The sequence below is a fragment of the Fistularia commersonii genome, chromosome 36 (genome assembly GCF_037954325.1).
Source record: "Fistularia commersonii isolate RoL2024-O1a breed Wild chromosome 36, RoL_Fcom_v1.0, whole genome shotgun sequence".
Lineage (NCBI taxonomy): Eukaryota > Metazoa > Chordata > Actinopteri > Syngnathiformes > Fistulariidae > Fistularia > Fistularia commersonii.
Genome location: NC_141319.1, coordinates 3811575 through 3828523, shown reverse-complemented (window position 1 = coordinate 3828523; position 16949 = coordinate 3811575). Strand labels below are relative to the sequence as shown.

The 16949-nt window shown below is 46.3% G+C and overlaps 1 protein-coding gene across 14 annotated transcripts in view; it reads right to left on the bottom strand.

Annotated features, from left to right (window-relative positions):
* The window catches only part of nrxn3b (neurexin 3b), a 302281-nt gene that overhangs the window by 29562 nt on the left and 255770 nt on the right, over window positions 1-16949 (bottom strand). For 13 of the 14 annotated variants that reach the window (XR_015104508.1, XR_015104509.1, XM_086143044.1 and 10 more), the window contains 2 exons: window positions 10825-10996; window positions 1149-1238 (listed from right to left, as the gene is read on the bottom strand). Coding sequence is in view for 12 of the 14 variants with exons in the window: in XM_086143044.1 (XP_085999170.1) it covers window positions 1149-1238; window positions 10825-10996 (262 nt within the window). In the remaining 2 variants the exon portion in view is untranslated. The remainder of the gene's footprint in view (window positions 1-1148; window positions 1239-10824; window positions 10997-16949) is intronic. The other variant, XM_086143055.1, reaches the window with a different exon arrangement.

Here is a 16949-nt window from a genome sequence, read left to right as displayed (position 1 = left end):
GTAGCATTGGACGCTACTAGCTTATTAGCCGGGCAGAAGAAACAATTTAATTGTGGTTGAAATCAGGGTCGAATACGCCACAGCTTTAGCATCGGCGCAAGGCGCTAGTCAGTTCTTTAGGGTTATCTACAAGGTTAGTTCCGCCAAACAACGGCGGCATTCGAAGTTTGCGCCTCCTGCACCCCAAACTGCGGGAAGTAATGCGACGAAGGCTCGGCTGCGAAAGACGACGCGCAGTCTTTCTTAATCACTTTAAGCAGGCTGACGCGCGCAGACTCTGGTGTATGCTAATAACCAATAAATGATACAATTATTACCGCACGTCATGACCAGTGTCATTAAGATACGTCGGAACGTCACTGTCGAAAAACACATGCATGGAGGATGAAATATACCCCCCCCCCCGCCCAAAAAAAAGACAACTTTTAATTAAAAATCTCATCTATATGCAGAGTAGTAATGTATAGAGCATGGTATGACAGGGGCATGACAATCATATTACACAAGCAGAGATGAAATTGCACGTGCGGAGCCGGGCATGCAGCAATAATGGGAGTTTTTTCTTGTTTTCCAGAGCCGGCTGCGGTTTAACGTTTGTTAAAGGGACTTTATAATGAGGTTAAGGTGTTTACTCGCGGCGGGATTTTTTTTTTTTTTTTTAAGAGCGGTTTATCACAATGTTATCATACTGTTATTCCACAATAACAGGAGATGAGGGCAAACTCCTTCTTTTGCTTTGTCTTTATTTTAAAGGACGTTTTAAAGGATCGCCTTTGACACGGTAATGAATAAAGAATCATTTCATTAGGGTGTAAAGCATCCAATTGATATTTTATAAATGCATTTTTAGGGATGTCTGGTCGTTCTTTACGAAAATCAGTCCCTTTAACTGGACACCATGATCCAACGAAATGGAAAAACCATGGCGATGACGTACACGTGTGTGGCGAGGGTGGGGTAGGGAAGAACGTAAAAGTGAAAGAATAATAAAAGAATAAAAATCCGCATGTTTTTATTCGTTTTTTTTTTTTTTTTTTTTAAAGGGTTTAAGGGGATGCTTATTCATTCGAGGAGGGGGGGGGGGAACAAGCCGGTGGAATGACAGGAAATAAAAGATAAACATTCTGGAAATCGCCATCAAGATTTACCTTTCTCCTGAAGCCAATCTTCTACTGGCCGGGTATATTTGAACGGGATTTTCTTATTTGCCATTTGATATCGCTCAATGTCGCTGTTGCCTTCAAAGTTCGAGAGTTTGACAGACAGCTTGAGACAGTCGGCAACGGCAACAGACATCACACAACTGCACAGTGCTTTTATAGCGGGTTTATCTTCGTTTATGCATATTTATGAGAGCTTTAGTGTTAGACTTAGTTTAAATCTTTAAGTCGTGTTTATATAGAACACTCCACATTAGCCAATACCCGTGATGCACAAGACATATCCGGAGCAGAGTGTTATTAACCTGTAATAACATGTTGTTAGTTGAGGACACACACAATAGGCATTCGCAGTGCAGAAGAAAACAGGATATGAACGTCGAGTGGATGGAAAGAAAGACGTTAGCTTAATTTCTTAATTCCAGTTTTCCGCCGGACACCACCTGTATTCTTAATCCAAGGGCCGTTGGCGGGATTAAGGCTTGTTCGTTGGAGGTCAGGGGTCAAGGTCGCGCTCATCTCGAGGAGGTAGACGTAGCTTCGAGGGCGGCAACCCGTAAGATTGATATTGGCGGAGGCGCGGACGGTGGCTATGAGTTCGGCACGTCCATTTACGGGGTGTGTGTTGTTCGCGCAATCGCAATCCAACACTCGTCGGATCCCAAATGAATACACAAAATAAATTGAGAAAATACATGGATAATGAAATTAAATTAAAAAAAACAGGTAAAAATAAAATAAAATGGAATCAAATAAATTAAAATAAAATAGAATAAAATAAAATAGAATAAATAATAAAATAAAAAATAAAACAATGACAAAGCCAGATTAGAATCATGAATGGCCTGATAATTGGGTGATTGTGAATCCGGGGAGAGCGGGGTGAGGGTTTCTTATTAAAACATTGTCCTACTTTATCATCATTTAGACATCTAACAGCTCTTCAGAGAGCCGTTATTTTACGTCCATCCGTCCATGTATGTGTGTGTGTGTGTGTGTGTGTGTGTGTGTGTGTGTGTGTGTGTGAGTGACTCCAAGAGATAAGTTAAGGCCTGCGGTCTTCAGGTTAATCAGCCTGGAGCACGTCTCCCTCCCGATACCTTTGATCAGAAGGCTTTTCCGGCGGCCGCCAGATGCGCTAATTTGGACGGGGACATATGCGAACCCGTTGAACGGGCTGGAGATGTTTGATGAGTGGGTTCAAGAAAGAGGTAAGAAGAAGGAGGCGGAGGAAGAGGAGGAAGAGGAGGAGCCGTCGCTACGTTCCAGCTCAAGTCCAGCGCAGAGGTGCTGGATTTTGCCAAAGTGGAAACAGAGCTGCGTTGCTAATGACGCCATCTCAAGAAAAACGCTTGCATTTTTTTAAAGTGATTGATGAGGCGGCAGCCAAACACCCCTCACACACACACACACACACACACACACACACACAACAAGGTAATTATCCGGCTAATGAGAAATGAGTTTTCCAAGTGGATATTAAATTCCTAAAAGTTGACTCCATAACCTTCAGGAGAAAATCTCAACTGAAAAAAAAATGTGAATTTAATTCTTTGAAATTTTATTAATGACTTTATGCTTGATTCCGGCCTGGTAGAGTGGAGAGAGAGCGCTGAAACGGTGCTGTTTGTTTTTCTTCAATTTGCTGCTATCAACAAAACTTGAGGCTTTTAAAGTAGTGGGGGGGCAAAGTTGCGTGGGACGCTCACGTGCAACAGGAACAAAGAAGAAGATAACGTTCAACATCATCGGCTACATCAACGTCGCAACGGTTATTATTGTCTGAAACAGAAGTCGGAAGTGAACCCAGATCTCCGCATTGCTAACCGGTGAATTAATTGCAAGTGAAAAAGCGTGCGTGGGAAATAAATGGGCAGTGACATTTGATAACGCTTGAAACGTACGTACGTGAGAGGAGAGTCTATTCAACGCCCATGACGCCCGACAAAAGGGCAGTAAACCATTAGAGATTACACACACAAACACACATATCTATATGTATATAACATAAATGTACGACTGTGACACATATCCAGATATCTAGTTTTCAATCCCGTCTTTCTTAAATGTCGCTCACAGGCCGACCCCAGCAAGCAGCTCTTCTCATCTCTGCTCACTTCTAATAAATCACACCTATGAACCGCGTCTGCAGCCAGTTTTTTTATGTCAGGCGCACAAACTGGATATATATACATATATATATTAAGATATGATGATGATTCACTGCACTGTGCGATGTGTCTGCGCCGTTTAAACGCCATATGTTTTGTTTTTTTTTCCAGGGACGAGGTCTAAACGTTTCCCTTTTGGGTTTCAGCTCGAAGCCTCTGTAATATACTGCAGCCCTGTCAGAGGAGATCATCATTCCATCGCTCAGCGCCGGAGCTGGTTATAAAAAAAAAAAAAAAAAAACCTTTCTTACACCCCACCACCACACACACACACACACACACACATACATCGCTTTGATATCTGTCTCTCCCGTCTAAGTCCTCCTGCTCATCAATCTTCTTCCCACTTCGGCCCCCATCCAGCTATTTTCCGCCCCTTCATCTGCATCCTGTGATTCCGCCACCCTGCTCTGCGTACTTTCCCTCCCCCTTCATCCGTCCTGCTCTCCGTCGGATGGCGAACGAAGCCCGGGCGGCGGATCCAGCATTTAGGAACGTAACGCGTTGAAAGGGTGAATTGCACCGGCGGTCTCGGTCCGAGTTGTGAGGAGAGGGATCCTGTCTCGGATCGTGTTTGGCCTCAGGGGGGTTGAGGGGGAGTTTATCTCGCTCCTGAGGAATTGCGTCGTCCGCGATTCAAAACAAAGATCGTCAAGAGTGCGGCGGACGGACGTTCTTGCGAGTTAGACTGGACTAAAAACACAGATGCTGCATACACGAAAGCTCAGCGCCGCCTGAAACCACCGTGCAGACGCTTTTTCAGACGTCGGTGTCCAGCATCATCATCTCGCGCCGTCGATGCTAACAGACTCGATAAGCTCATCGGGAAAGCTGGCTCCGTTCTGGATGTTGAATTGGACTCATTTGTGGAAAAGTCTGAGAGGAGGACGCTGAAGAAGCTGCTCCACATCAGGGACGACGACGCTCACCACTCGCATGCTGGACTGACGTCCTGGCAGAGCGCCTTCGGCCGAGAGCACCGAGTAGCACCGCAGAACGCCGCTGAAGGTCTTTCTTACTACTGGCCATTAAAATGTATGACTCTTCCCCTTTCTGCAAGAAGGAAACCAAACAGCAATAAAATCAATCATGTTTCAAGTGAATGAATGAAATGTTGGGGTTGTCTAGCAAAACAATTTCCTTCGGTATTAATAAAGTTCTATTCTATGAAATAACACACTCAAAGATGCACTTCTGCGGTCGAGCAGCGTTGGTCAAACTTACAAATGACCTTTTACGTGCATCAGATAAGAGACTAATCTCTGGACTCCTTTTGATTGGCGCTGGAGTTCCTTCACCGCACTGGATCAAGGCGTATCTCCCTGAGCGACATGTTCTCACTCCCAATATCTGCAGATTAGCCAACTCTTTCTTGTCATTTTTTTGTCCAACCGGGAGAAACGTTTATTTTCGGGGTAGACTAGCGCAACTTCTCATTTTGAACAGAGAGATGTGGAAAATGCTATTATTCAGGTAAGGGCTGCTGACGGATTGGGAGTGAGAACATGTTCACCTGAGAGATGGCCACGGCTGCATTATGGTGTTCTGCAAGGCTTGGACCAATACTTTTATTTAGCCTATATATGCTGCGTTTTGTAAATACACTGCTCAAAAAAATAAAGGGAACACTTAAAAAACACATCCTAGATCTAAATGAATGAAATATTCTTATGAAATACTTTGCTCTTTACACAGTTGAATGTGCTGACAACAAAATCACACAAAAATGATCAATGGAAATCAATTGTATCAACCCATGGACGTCTGGATTAGGAATCACACTCAAAATTAAAGTGTATAAACAAACTCCAGGCTGATCCAACTTTGATGTAATGTCCTTAAAACAAGTCAAAATGAATCTGTGTTGCTTCCTGAGTGGACATTATGATTTCACAGAAGTGTGATTGGCTTGGAGTTACATTGTGTTGTTCAAATGTTCCCTTTATTTTTTTGAGCAGTATATTATCAGGGAGCACTCCATAAATGTTCACTTCTATGCAGATGACACCCTGCTGTACCCACCGCTGATTATGGAACATGAGAGAATGCTGGGTTCCCGCAGATCATTTCAGAAAGCGGTCCGGACCCGCCCGACACAGAAAGTGTCATGAGACGGCCGTGTCGTAACTTGACTTTTCTTGAAGCTGTTAGACCCGCGGGCGGCGAGAAAACGCCCGAGCCTCCGCCGGCTCCCGCAAAGAACGGTGTTGTCCGGCCTAGCGATTATCTTTGATCGTGAGTTTCAACCTCACGCAAGAAGCTCACGTAATCCCAAATCAAGGAGTTAAGGGATTTGGAGTGTTATATAAGGAAATTGGAACCCTCTCACTAAAACAAAGACGGGCCCTGCAGTAATGCCGGTTGTCACAGAAGTACACAGAATTGTGGGGAGTGAGATGCGCGGCCCTGATGAACACTGACTGGAAAAGGGATGAGAAACGCAGATAAGAAAAGGAATCCGAGAACAAAAAAAACAAAAAAAAACAAAGAACGAAAAGGAGAAAACTCGAGATCTGAGGAGGCGGCGTTTGAGGAGGGGGTGCGGAGCGGGCCGTGCACACACACACACACACACACACATGCGCCCGACGCCCACGCCGTCACACGTAAAGCTGCAGGAGCTGCGGCGTCGGGATCAGCACGGAGGCATATTGTTCCTGCGGAAGAATGGGGATTGAGCGTCAGCAAACCCCTCTCCGGTATTATTCCTCAATATTTTTTTCCGTGTGAAAATCACATTTTGTTCCCCCCGAATCTGCCATCCGGTGGAGGTTGGTTCCGTGCTTTCGGAAAAAAACGCAACGCGGATGCGACTCCTCTGCGATGACGCCGTCGCCGTAATTCCCCGTCGTTTGATACGATCACCGTTGGCCCGTATCGGGACTAGACTGCCAAGTCGAGGTTTACTTTTATTGCAAATTATTTTTGATCAGTATCTCCCAGGGAAGTGTGTAATCTCGTCGTTCGAATACTGTGTTTATTACTACCGCTTCAAATTTCGACTCGCTGCTATATAAGTACCTGAGAGCGTCTTGTCGCTATATGTTAGCTTACAGTTGGCTGAGCTGTCTTGACCAGGGTTTGATCTCCGGCATCTGTGTGTGTATTTTTATGTGTGTGTTTTTATATATCTATAATATTTCACATTGTGATTTCAGATTCTTTACTTCCACTTGCCTCTTGAACTTACTTTAGCGTTATTTTTTTTATTTTGAATCAAACTCCATAGCGAAACTGGATGTTTTACCTCGACCCCCTCCGCCTCTGCCTCCCTTGCCGGCTATTTCCCGCGAAGGTTATTTGCAAAAAATAAAATGTAAACGCGGGCGGCGGAGAGACTGCGCTTCACACACTGCAGGTCAAAGTGGAAGTTTTAAAAACGAGGAGAGATTCAATAAATTGTGGATGTGAACCATCTGGACCCTGATTTATAGCTATAGATAGATTGATACACACACACACACACACACACACACACACAAACACGCACTTTGTCTCTGTATCGCATCAGTCGGAGCACAAATACCCGCTCTGAGTTTGAGGAAAAATTCAATATTTCAGATATTTATTCATTTTTTTCTCTGGAAACGATTCAATTTGAAAGTAAAAAAATCTCTGTAAAAGTTGTTTAATATACAACATATACATTATATGTTTATATGTAATTATAAATGCCTTTTGATTTCTGTATTTGTGCCAGTGTGTGTGTATGTATGTGTGTGTATACGTATTTACATGTATATATGCACAAATTTATATGTCCACACATACAAATTTATGTGTGTGTATACTCATATTTATCTATGTGCGTGTGTATATATACAAACATAAATAACGTAACATAAATAACAAATATATCTATACACAATCACACACACACATACATATGTACATACATCTATATCTCTGTATGTATAAATGAAAAATATTATTACACTGGTATTTGTATATCATGATTTCTGTATATGTGTCAGCTCTAAAGCTGAGTTTTGCTACATTTCTCTCTCACAGGCAAACACAGCACGCGGTACACGGCACTCACGGACACACACAATCACAGCACATATGTGCCTCTTCAGAACGCCCTTCAAATGGATGACACAGTTCAACCCGACAAAAGAAATCACAATGACCCATAAATCCATCGCCACGGTCCCGTGGCTGAACTACCTCTTCACACTTGAACTCACTCGCCCCTCCATTGTGTACCTTTGTACTTTTATGCTATCAGACAGAAAAAAAAAACAAACAGGAGGGGAGAATTAATCATTGCAAGTAGCGGGGGAAGCGACGGATGATAAAAGCGGGGGGTACGTTGGGTCGCTAGCACGAGAGCGTGCGGCTCCAGACGCCATACTGTCACTTCATGCTCCATCTGCTTCTGGACTGCAGGCTAAGCGCTTGCGACAAGCGGCTCGCTACTGATGATTTTGCATTAAGTAGATACACAGCTTTGCAAAGTCAACAATGAAAGAGGAACTTTACAAACACTCTGTTGGTTCTCGACCAATCGCAGCGCATCTTCTTCCCAGTATCGCAGTCCTGTAACAAACTGCCATCGTCCACTGCGGCATCAAATATGTACGTGATTTATTTAGGGAGTGCTGGACATACAGGTGCAAGACTTGTACCCCCAGGATTTGGATTGAGTGCATACACAGCTTTGCAAGGTCAACAATGAAAGAGGAAGTTTATGACCATTCTGATGGTTCTCAGCCAATCGCAGCGCATCTTCTTCCCTGTATCGCAGTCGTGTAACAAACTGCCATCGTCCACTGTGGCATCACATATGTATGTGATTTATAAAGGGAGTGCTGGACATACAGGTGCAAGACTTGTACCCTAAATATTTGAATTGAGTACATACACAGCTTTGCGAGGTCAACAATGAAAGAGGAAGTTAACGAGCATTCTGTTGGTTCTCGGCCAAACGCAGTGCATCGTCTTCCCTGAATCGCAGTCGTGTAACAAACTGCCATGGTCCACTGTGGTGGCATCACATATGTATGTTATTTATAAAGGGAGTGCTGGACATACAGGTGCAAGACTTGTACCCTAATGATTTGGATTGAGTGCATACACAGTTTTGCAAACTGCCATCTACTGTGGCATCACATATGTATATGATTTATAAAGGGAGTGCTGGACATTCAGGTGCAAGAGATGTTCAAGTATGGCCAAGAGGACTTGTTCGGTTTTGTTTAATTACCCGCTTTATTTTGTCTGCTCGCTCATCACCCCCGCCAAGTGACGATGATGAGTGAGCGGCGGATCGGTGAGAATCGGCTCCTGCTGCAGAACAACAGCGATTGGATGGAACGGGGCACAGATTACGAAGGGGGTCGTCCCGTAAAGACTCCGGTGCCCAGGAACAAGAGCCGGGCTCTGTTGTGCGTTGCTGACACAGGGCGACGCACCTCGCAGATGATTAACAGGGAATTGTAAATGGGCATTGATTTTGAGTCCGACACTTGGCATGATTGAAAAACAACTGCTGAGCGCTGATGCGTAAGGCACCTTGTGGTAATTGATAAGACAGCTGAGATTCTACCGTGCTACCTGAAATTACCGCCTGTTGAAGATGGAGCGCTCTTAGGGACTGTAGGGGGGGGGGGAGGACGGAAGCGGTTATTTTTTATCGGATAAAGAGCGGCGTGTCGGCCCTGTATACAGATTCGAATCAGCGCCTCACGTGTCACGGAGTCCCTCGGTCTTTATCACCGTCGGCGCGGCTGGAACGCGGTTATGAAACCCATCTAACTTTGTATGGCCGAAGTGAAGCAAACGAATGCCAATGGCAAAAGAAAGCCGGAGACAGAAGGGATTAGCGTCACCTACGTGGCACGGCACCAAAGCGAAACAGCCTGCCGGGGTCACGCCAGGAGAGGATGCTGCCCCGTCCTCGGCGAAGGCGTGCAACCAAGAAGAGAGGCATCAACTCCTATTTCGTTGCTCTTTACGCCGACCAACCAGCGGTCTCGAGCTTCTGTGGCTCGGAAAACAAATACGAGCGTGATGCAATGTCACGTTAACTTTCGGATAAGCTTCTCATCTGCCTAACAGTGAGTACTCTTTCTTTGAATTAGCAAATCTGTTGCTCTTTGCTAGCCCGCTGTACCTCTGAATAAATTCTCGCCTTCAAAGGTTTCCTCTGGGTGACGTCGGCGATGTTCGCTGCTCGGAATGTTGAAGAGCGAGGGTTGCAGGGAGGGAGCGACGGAACGGAGGCATCGGAGAAAACGGGACAACTCAATTTAATCCACGGGTGAGAAGAAGAGGTTTCTCTAAGAGCGGCACACCTGCTTTTTTTTTAAATTTTTTTTGGCAAACCAAGGGAGCGTTTGAGGCTTCAAAGAAGCTCGATGACTATTTCTATTCCATTGCCGTGCAGCTTCTGATGACCTCAGGGAAGGAATGAAGATATCAGGGTTTATCTGGCCGGCGGGGGAGCGCGAGCGCCTCCCTTCATCCCTTTTTCAGTTACCCGCCAACCAAATGCCTCTCGAAACCTTTCAGTTTGTTTTGCAGAAGTGACTTCTCGAGGAGATCCTGTCCTGTGGAGTGAGGTCGGAGGGAGCGGCCGCACAAGCACGACGTGATATTCCTGCTAAGAGTCGCCATTAAATGTGGGCTAACGGCATTTAGCTAGTCTACCGTTCATGTCTCACGTTCAACGTTGGAGATCGATACTGTGGCGCAGTGGTTCCTGGTTGGATTTCGACGTGGAGCCTTTCTCTGTGGAGTCCATGGGTTTCCCCTGGGTTTCCTCCAAAAGCAGAAGATCAGCCGGAGACTCCAAATTGCCCATACGTGAATGGCTGTTTCTCTACATGACGTGTGAACGGTTGTAAGCTTCTACGCTCGGCATTGTGATCGATCGGTCCGTGGCGAGCCCAGCCTCTCGCCAGATGACGGCTGGAAATGGCTCCGGCCTCCTGGCGACCCTGACCGTATAAGAGGTATGGATGATGAATAAATGAATGAGGATAGGGAGCAAGTATTCCCGGAAGAGGAAAGTAGAGAGGAGGCCGCCACGATGCAGTTTAAAGATCTTCCGCCGCAGACTTTCTTTCAATCCGAACTCCGACTTTCACGACTGTCGAGCGCCGGCGGGAAAGAGACGGATGGATTTTGAGGGGGAGGCGACGGCGCGTCTGAGAAATTACCGACGGAGGTGACAAGGCTCGGGGAAAAAGGGGGAGGGAAAATTTGCATGTCCACTTGGGTATCGTGATTCCACCGCTGCCAATCAGGAGTGCGGCGGGTACAAACTGCCGCTAGATTACGCGACACAGGAACAGAAGCCAATTAAACATATTTCCGCTGCAGCCAAAGTCAAGATTTGGGGGGGGAGAAAGGGGGAAAAAGAAGGCTTCCCTAATTGGATTCCGTATTTTCTTTTTCCTGCTGCCGCCCTTGGATTAATCCGACAGGTGGTGTGGGTTGACTTTCAAACTACCATGTCAGTCACGCGACAGTAAGGAGGACGTTACCTGAGGGAAAGTGCTCGTTGACCGGCCAGTTGTCCACTTGCAGGGTGGCGTTGCCCCCGTTCCTGGTGAACCGAACCAAGTGATACTTGCCGTCATTTACCGCCGTGGTTGTCTCCCGCACGCTGATATCCACCGTCCCGATGTTGAACGTCACGCCGATTTTCCCTTGCTCCTGGAGAGGAAACAGGGAGAGAGTGAGAGAAGGCGGGGATTCTTGGCGGCTGAATTTAAAAGAACGTCAACAGCTGCTGCACCCGGGCTCCGCCTCACCTACGCCAGAGCCGTAATCAATTAATTACACAATAAACTAAACGTAAAGAGTTCAATTAGGTTACCGGGGTGCGCGCCCCCGGGCCCGCGCTAATGGCGAACTGTTCGGAGCGGGGCCGAGGACGCTACGCTTCATTATACCGCGCTAATGTGATGAAAATATACTGCCAGCGACGATTGTAATGATGAGTAATGTTCTGCGTGGCTCGCCGGGAACCGCCGCCCGTTCGGGTTCGCCGTATTTTCAAACCGCCCGGGTACCGTATGTGCATTCCCCTCTCTGACGCTAAGCCGGTTATACCGTGTCCATAAACTAGATCCCTCCCCGACTCCACTAATTTTCACGAGTGTGTTTTAACCGACGCCGCTCGTGCGCTCACGGGCACGTAGGCGTTGCAAGCGGAAGAAAAAAGTTTAAGGGGCCAGGCAGGGCTCCGCTAACTGGCAGCGGGGACGGGCTATTTTCTGTGTCATTTGTTTTAACTCCCCGCGGGGGATCTCTCGGTGTAATTATTTTCCTCAGAAGCCTCGAGCGGTGGAGCGTCTCTCACGACTGAAATGAGAAAAGGTGGCGCGCGGGTCGTCGCTAACCGACCCGCTGAGACGGACGGTTTTTCACGCTAACAGGCGGCGTGCAGAACCCGCTGATGTTGAGCTGAACTCCTTCGCAAACGTCCAACGACACCTTAAGGGCTCATTTAAACTCAACGTTAAATCCGCGGACTGACGGAGCCTTCGGGTCGTTCTCTGTGTTCATTCTGTACGTTTATCGGGGAGTTTCAGATACCGAGCCAGACGCAGGGAACGAAGAAATACTGAAGTCAGAAGTCGCGCTGGAGGGCAGCGTGGGGGAAGTTTGCTCCAAAACCAGAATCTGCACAGTCGCGGATCGCTATCGTCTGAAATGGGACTCGACGGAAGTGAACTCTGCATTCCCCTCTAGTGGACTCGCTGATTCGAGACGATGTCTGAAATAATTTGAATTGATTCACCGTCTACGATGGAACGCGCAATGCGCAACGTGGGACTCAGGGCTCGTAACTCGAAACTTGGAACTCGAACTTCTAAATTCTAAACTGGAGGTGTTGTTTCACGACACGAATTGAACTATCGTCCGAAATGGAACTCAGAACTCGGAAATTCAGAACTTTAAAACATGGTAAGATAACCGCACTGCCTTCTTGTGCGTATTGGTTGTAAAGCAGAACGGACACGTTTGAATCGAACTGTTGTTCGAAAGAGAATGCCATACTCTGATGTCCGAACTGGGAATCCCTCGAAACAGTCAGTGGAATGCGGAATTTGGAACCGTCTTGAGACGGATATACCTGTTCACATTCGTAACGTGAGCATGAATGAGCCTTAAAAGTAACAACCCCCTGCCATTTGCGCGGCGTCTCAGCCTCCCCATTGTTTGGAGGGCGTTTAATATCGACAGCGGGGAGACTGTTTCATTTTTAATACCCTTATATTCAGTTTTACTGGACGAGTGATTCCGAACAATAGTGGACAGAAATATACGATATACATTTCTAGACACGTTCGTCCCCCCCGGCTCGATGCTTTGCTGAGTAAGTTTTCTTTTCATTAAAAACAAATACACTCAAGATCGATGACAAAAATATTACCTTTTCAAATAAAGAGTCTTTTGTAGACCCCAAAATTCACCAGCTTCACCGAGACCTGCCTCTCCTTGTCTAATTCATTATTATCATCCATTTTCTTTTTAAAACTACCGTCAAAAAATGTAAATTCATTCTCGAGCTAAAGTTACCCAAAGGATATGAAGGGGAGGAGGATTCAGAGAGTAATGTCACCATCTCCCCTACATTTAGTAAGAAGAGTTTGTGATGTTTGTGATGTTAAAACAAATGTTGTGCGTAAATTAGCCAGCGAGTGGAGCGGACGATTACTTCACTGAGCCTATTCGAGGAAGGCGGCCTTGTTTGCATTCGCCGGTCGTACTTTAAATTTCGTTTGTGGTGTTTTAAGCGTTGATCCGACTTACGGCTTCAACGAGTCAATGAAGATCCATTCCGACCACCACGTTGTTCGGCGAATTCGTCGTTAAGCGAAGGATTCCCTTTGTGTCGACTCAAATCGTCATATATAAGTAGTACATTGTATAGCCTTATGGTAGGCTAGCCTACCATAGCCTAAAAGTTAGCCTACTGTCAGTGAAAAGTTACAAGTTAGCCTAGCCTAATGCTGACAATAGAGTTGGTGTTATCGCTGTAGATCTTTAATTATACCATTATCTTCCAATGGAGCCGTACTAGTTGCCTTTCTTTTTCCGACATCTTCAGGGGATAAAAGTATCAAAATTACTGTATAAAAATTGGAGGTAACAAATTAAAGTACACCTCTTTAATGGTGACTGAATGCGAGAAGATGCTGGCTATATTTCCGCGCTGCTAGTTGCTGAAGCTTGACTTTTCGTGCGTCCACTTACACTCTCGACTGCGCTGCCACCGTACTCCCTGCGTATACGTTGACGCCGCAACTTCAATGAATATTGGTCGAAGTCCGTAACGCTGTAACGCCCTGTTATTAACCAAGTACGTCGTTAAGTAAGGAGTGACTGTATTGGGGGAAACCGGAGAACCCGGAGGAAACCAATTCAGACTCCACACACGCTGTCAGTATCAAACTAGGGATGCTTGCTTTGGGGTGGAGGCGCCAACCACTGCCTCCACTGGAAAATTACATATTTATGGCTAATGCTGCGTTTACCTGAATATGGGGCGGGGTCTCTCTAAACATTTCTAAACGACATTGTTTCTTCATATCATGGATGGTACTGGGACTTCGGGTAATTTTTTTGGGGATACAGACTTGCAGGCATTAAACGGCGGGGAACAGGCCGAAGACGCTGCCGCAAAAACCTCGCGGCGGATGCTAACGATCTCCTTAAAATCGAAATAATTTCGGAAATAAAACTGCTGCCGCCCGACAAAATCCGATGTTTAATTGGTTTCATTTCATAATTCGTTTATTCATGCGTTGTACGACGGGAGTTGCCGGAGTCGGATTAGAACGCCGACGAAAACATAATGGATCGTCTAAACGGGAGGCGATGATGGAGGTAGCGCCATATGAGGCCATAGCTAAAGGGTATTGCTAGATTACTGGCAGGGAGTCAAACTGAATATTTGGCTTTTAATGTTTTTGAAGAGGCGCCAAAGGACTATAAAAAGACGGATTTATGGGGGAACAGCATAATTGCTTTGAAAGGAGATGACAACCTGAATAAATCGCACAGTTTCTGACAATTGCGGAGGATTTTGAGGTTTTGAATAGAGTTTGTGTCTTGGAATGTGAACAGGCAAACTGCACTTAGCATCTAAAACTTTTATGCAAGTGTGTGTGTGTGTGTGTCTGTGTGTGGGCGTTAAAAAAAAAGTACTAATTGGGTCACCTCAAGCAGCTGCATGTCACAATCGCAGCTGCTTTTACATAACGCTCTATATTGTTCATCACGCAACCGTCGTCCTGACGTGCCGAGCAACAAGCCCCCCCCCCGATGATGTCATTACTTTCTTTAATCAGTATAATGATCGTATTTATGCCACAATTACAGTCGTTTTCTACGATTTAACGATTAAATCGTTTGCCGGCGTGAGCCGTTTATTTAAAATAAGCTGTTCCCTGATACCAGCGGCGTCGCTGTGTTTCCTCATGTAACCTTGAGACGCTGGATTTGAAATGGGTCATCGACTGAAAGCGTTCACTGAATCCATGTTTGGCGTCCGTAGCAGGTTCCTTAACACCTTCTATGCTCGCCACTCTTCTTCGGTTCGCGGCCGTTTTATCCCCGTTGGTCCCGGCCCACTCGCATCCTGCCTATTTTTGTTTATTTATTTTTTATTTTGCCTATTATTTGTTTTTTATTTTATTCTTGTCATTGCTATATTTTGTTTAGTTTTGGTTGTCCCTGTCTGTTTTTTTTTTTTCCCAGTCTTATCCTTGATATCGTTGCTGTTGTTATTCTCTCTGCTGTCTATTTATTTGTGGATGTGCTTTGTTTTTTCCAACTGTCTCCAAATTTTCACTCTATTTATATTCATATTTATTTGACACTTAAAACTGTTAAGCTCCTGTGACAAAGGAATTTCTCCTGTGGGGATCAATAAAGTTAATAAGTTAATTGATATTTCATTGTATTTCTTATTCTTCCTCCTTCCTACTATTATCTATTACTGTTATGTTTTTGCTTGAAACTCTGGCACAACAATTTCCTTTCGGGATAAATAAAGTTGTTCTCATTGATGTTGTCTTATCTTATGCACTGCTTTACAGGGCAGGAGGCAGGAACCAATCGTTGCAGACACTGGATTAAAAGGGGCGGGGTTTAACCTGTCAATCACAGAACCGAAGGGAACCTTCGTGCTGGGAGGTAAACAGCCAAATCACCCGAAATATAGGCGATGCGGTTCCCAAAATTAAGATTTGCACCGGTCCGCCAAGCAGCTACGGACAGCCCTGCTTGTACTTAGAGCTGAAAAAGTTGCCTGCATGTTTGGAAACAAAAACAAACGGCGCATCGATGCGACCACCTGAGAGCGCCCGCCCCGCCGCCCACAACAATCTCCTCTTCGGCTCATAATGGAAAAACATTGTCGTCGAATACGAAAGAGAGGCGGCTCCTAAAAGCCGGAGCAGGGTTTTCGGGGCGGTTCAGACGAGGACGGTAACTTAATGTGCACTCACAGTTGGCGGACGGGCTCCTAATTTGAGCAGCTGCCATTAAAACTGGAGGCGACAAACGCATGTGCGAGTGCGCACGTGTTAAAAGGCATTCGTAATCCGGGTTAGGGAGCAAACACGGCGATACGCAGGTGTTTTTATGCTAAGAGGGGGAGTTAAGTGACTCTTGCAGCACCGCCGAAGCATACCGACTAATGAAAGACCCTTTTACCGCGGAAGACACGACATCTCCGATGCGTTCACGGCTGGCGAGGACGCCTCGCCGTTCGTCCGCGGTGACCTTCAGAGGCCGGGGTGAGCCGTTTATTCAGCCGCAAACAAGAAAACATGGCGAATGCAGAAGGCGCCTCCCCAGGCAAACTGTGCTCGGAAGCTCAACGCGATAAGAGCTCGACTCTTTCCTCCGCTGCACTCCATCCCTGCTGTCCGGAGCGCTCCCGCCTCACCGCAGACCGCCCATCTGCCCGCCCCGACGCCACCCGGGCGCCGCGGCGGCGTTTGATCGACAGATCCAATTATGTTTTTTATTGGCCTGTCGCTCGCCAAGTGGGTAGGCACTTCATTGTCTCCGGAGCAAAGGAAAATGGCTATTGTTTCTTTCAGTGGAGAAGAGAAAAAAAAAAAAAAAAAAAAGGGATGATGGCCACTATAAACCAAAATTCAGTGCAGAGATTCTCTTCTAAAGAAAATCGCTAACTAACGAACGGAGCGGAACGAGAAGTCTAAATCCTTGCGTGACACGATCATTTGCAAACAGAGAGACAGTCGCCGCCGCCGCATCTCAATCACACACTCCAAACACGCCACCACGGCTGAGGGAAGTGGTCGTTTACAAGTATGATTCGCTTGAAGTCTTTTATAAAAGTCTAAAATCACCCTCTCTCTCTCTCAGCTACGCCACTCGAATCTCCAACCGGAGGGGCAAAATAAGACTTCGCTTGAGTGCGCAATACATGTGTTGTGTTGATGCCGCCTGTGACAGAGAGTGATAAATGTAATTCCTGGCCGTCCCTCCGTGCCGGCGATCTCACGCCGCACGCTGACATCGGCAATCAGGGCCGGCGCCGTGCGATTCCCGGCCGATCGATGCCTCCGACCGGCGGGGGGGGGGAAGAATCGGTCAAAGAGGCGTCGGGGGATCCCGCCGA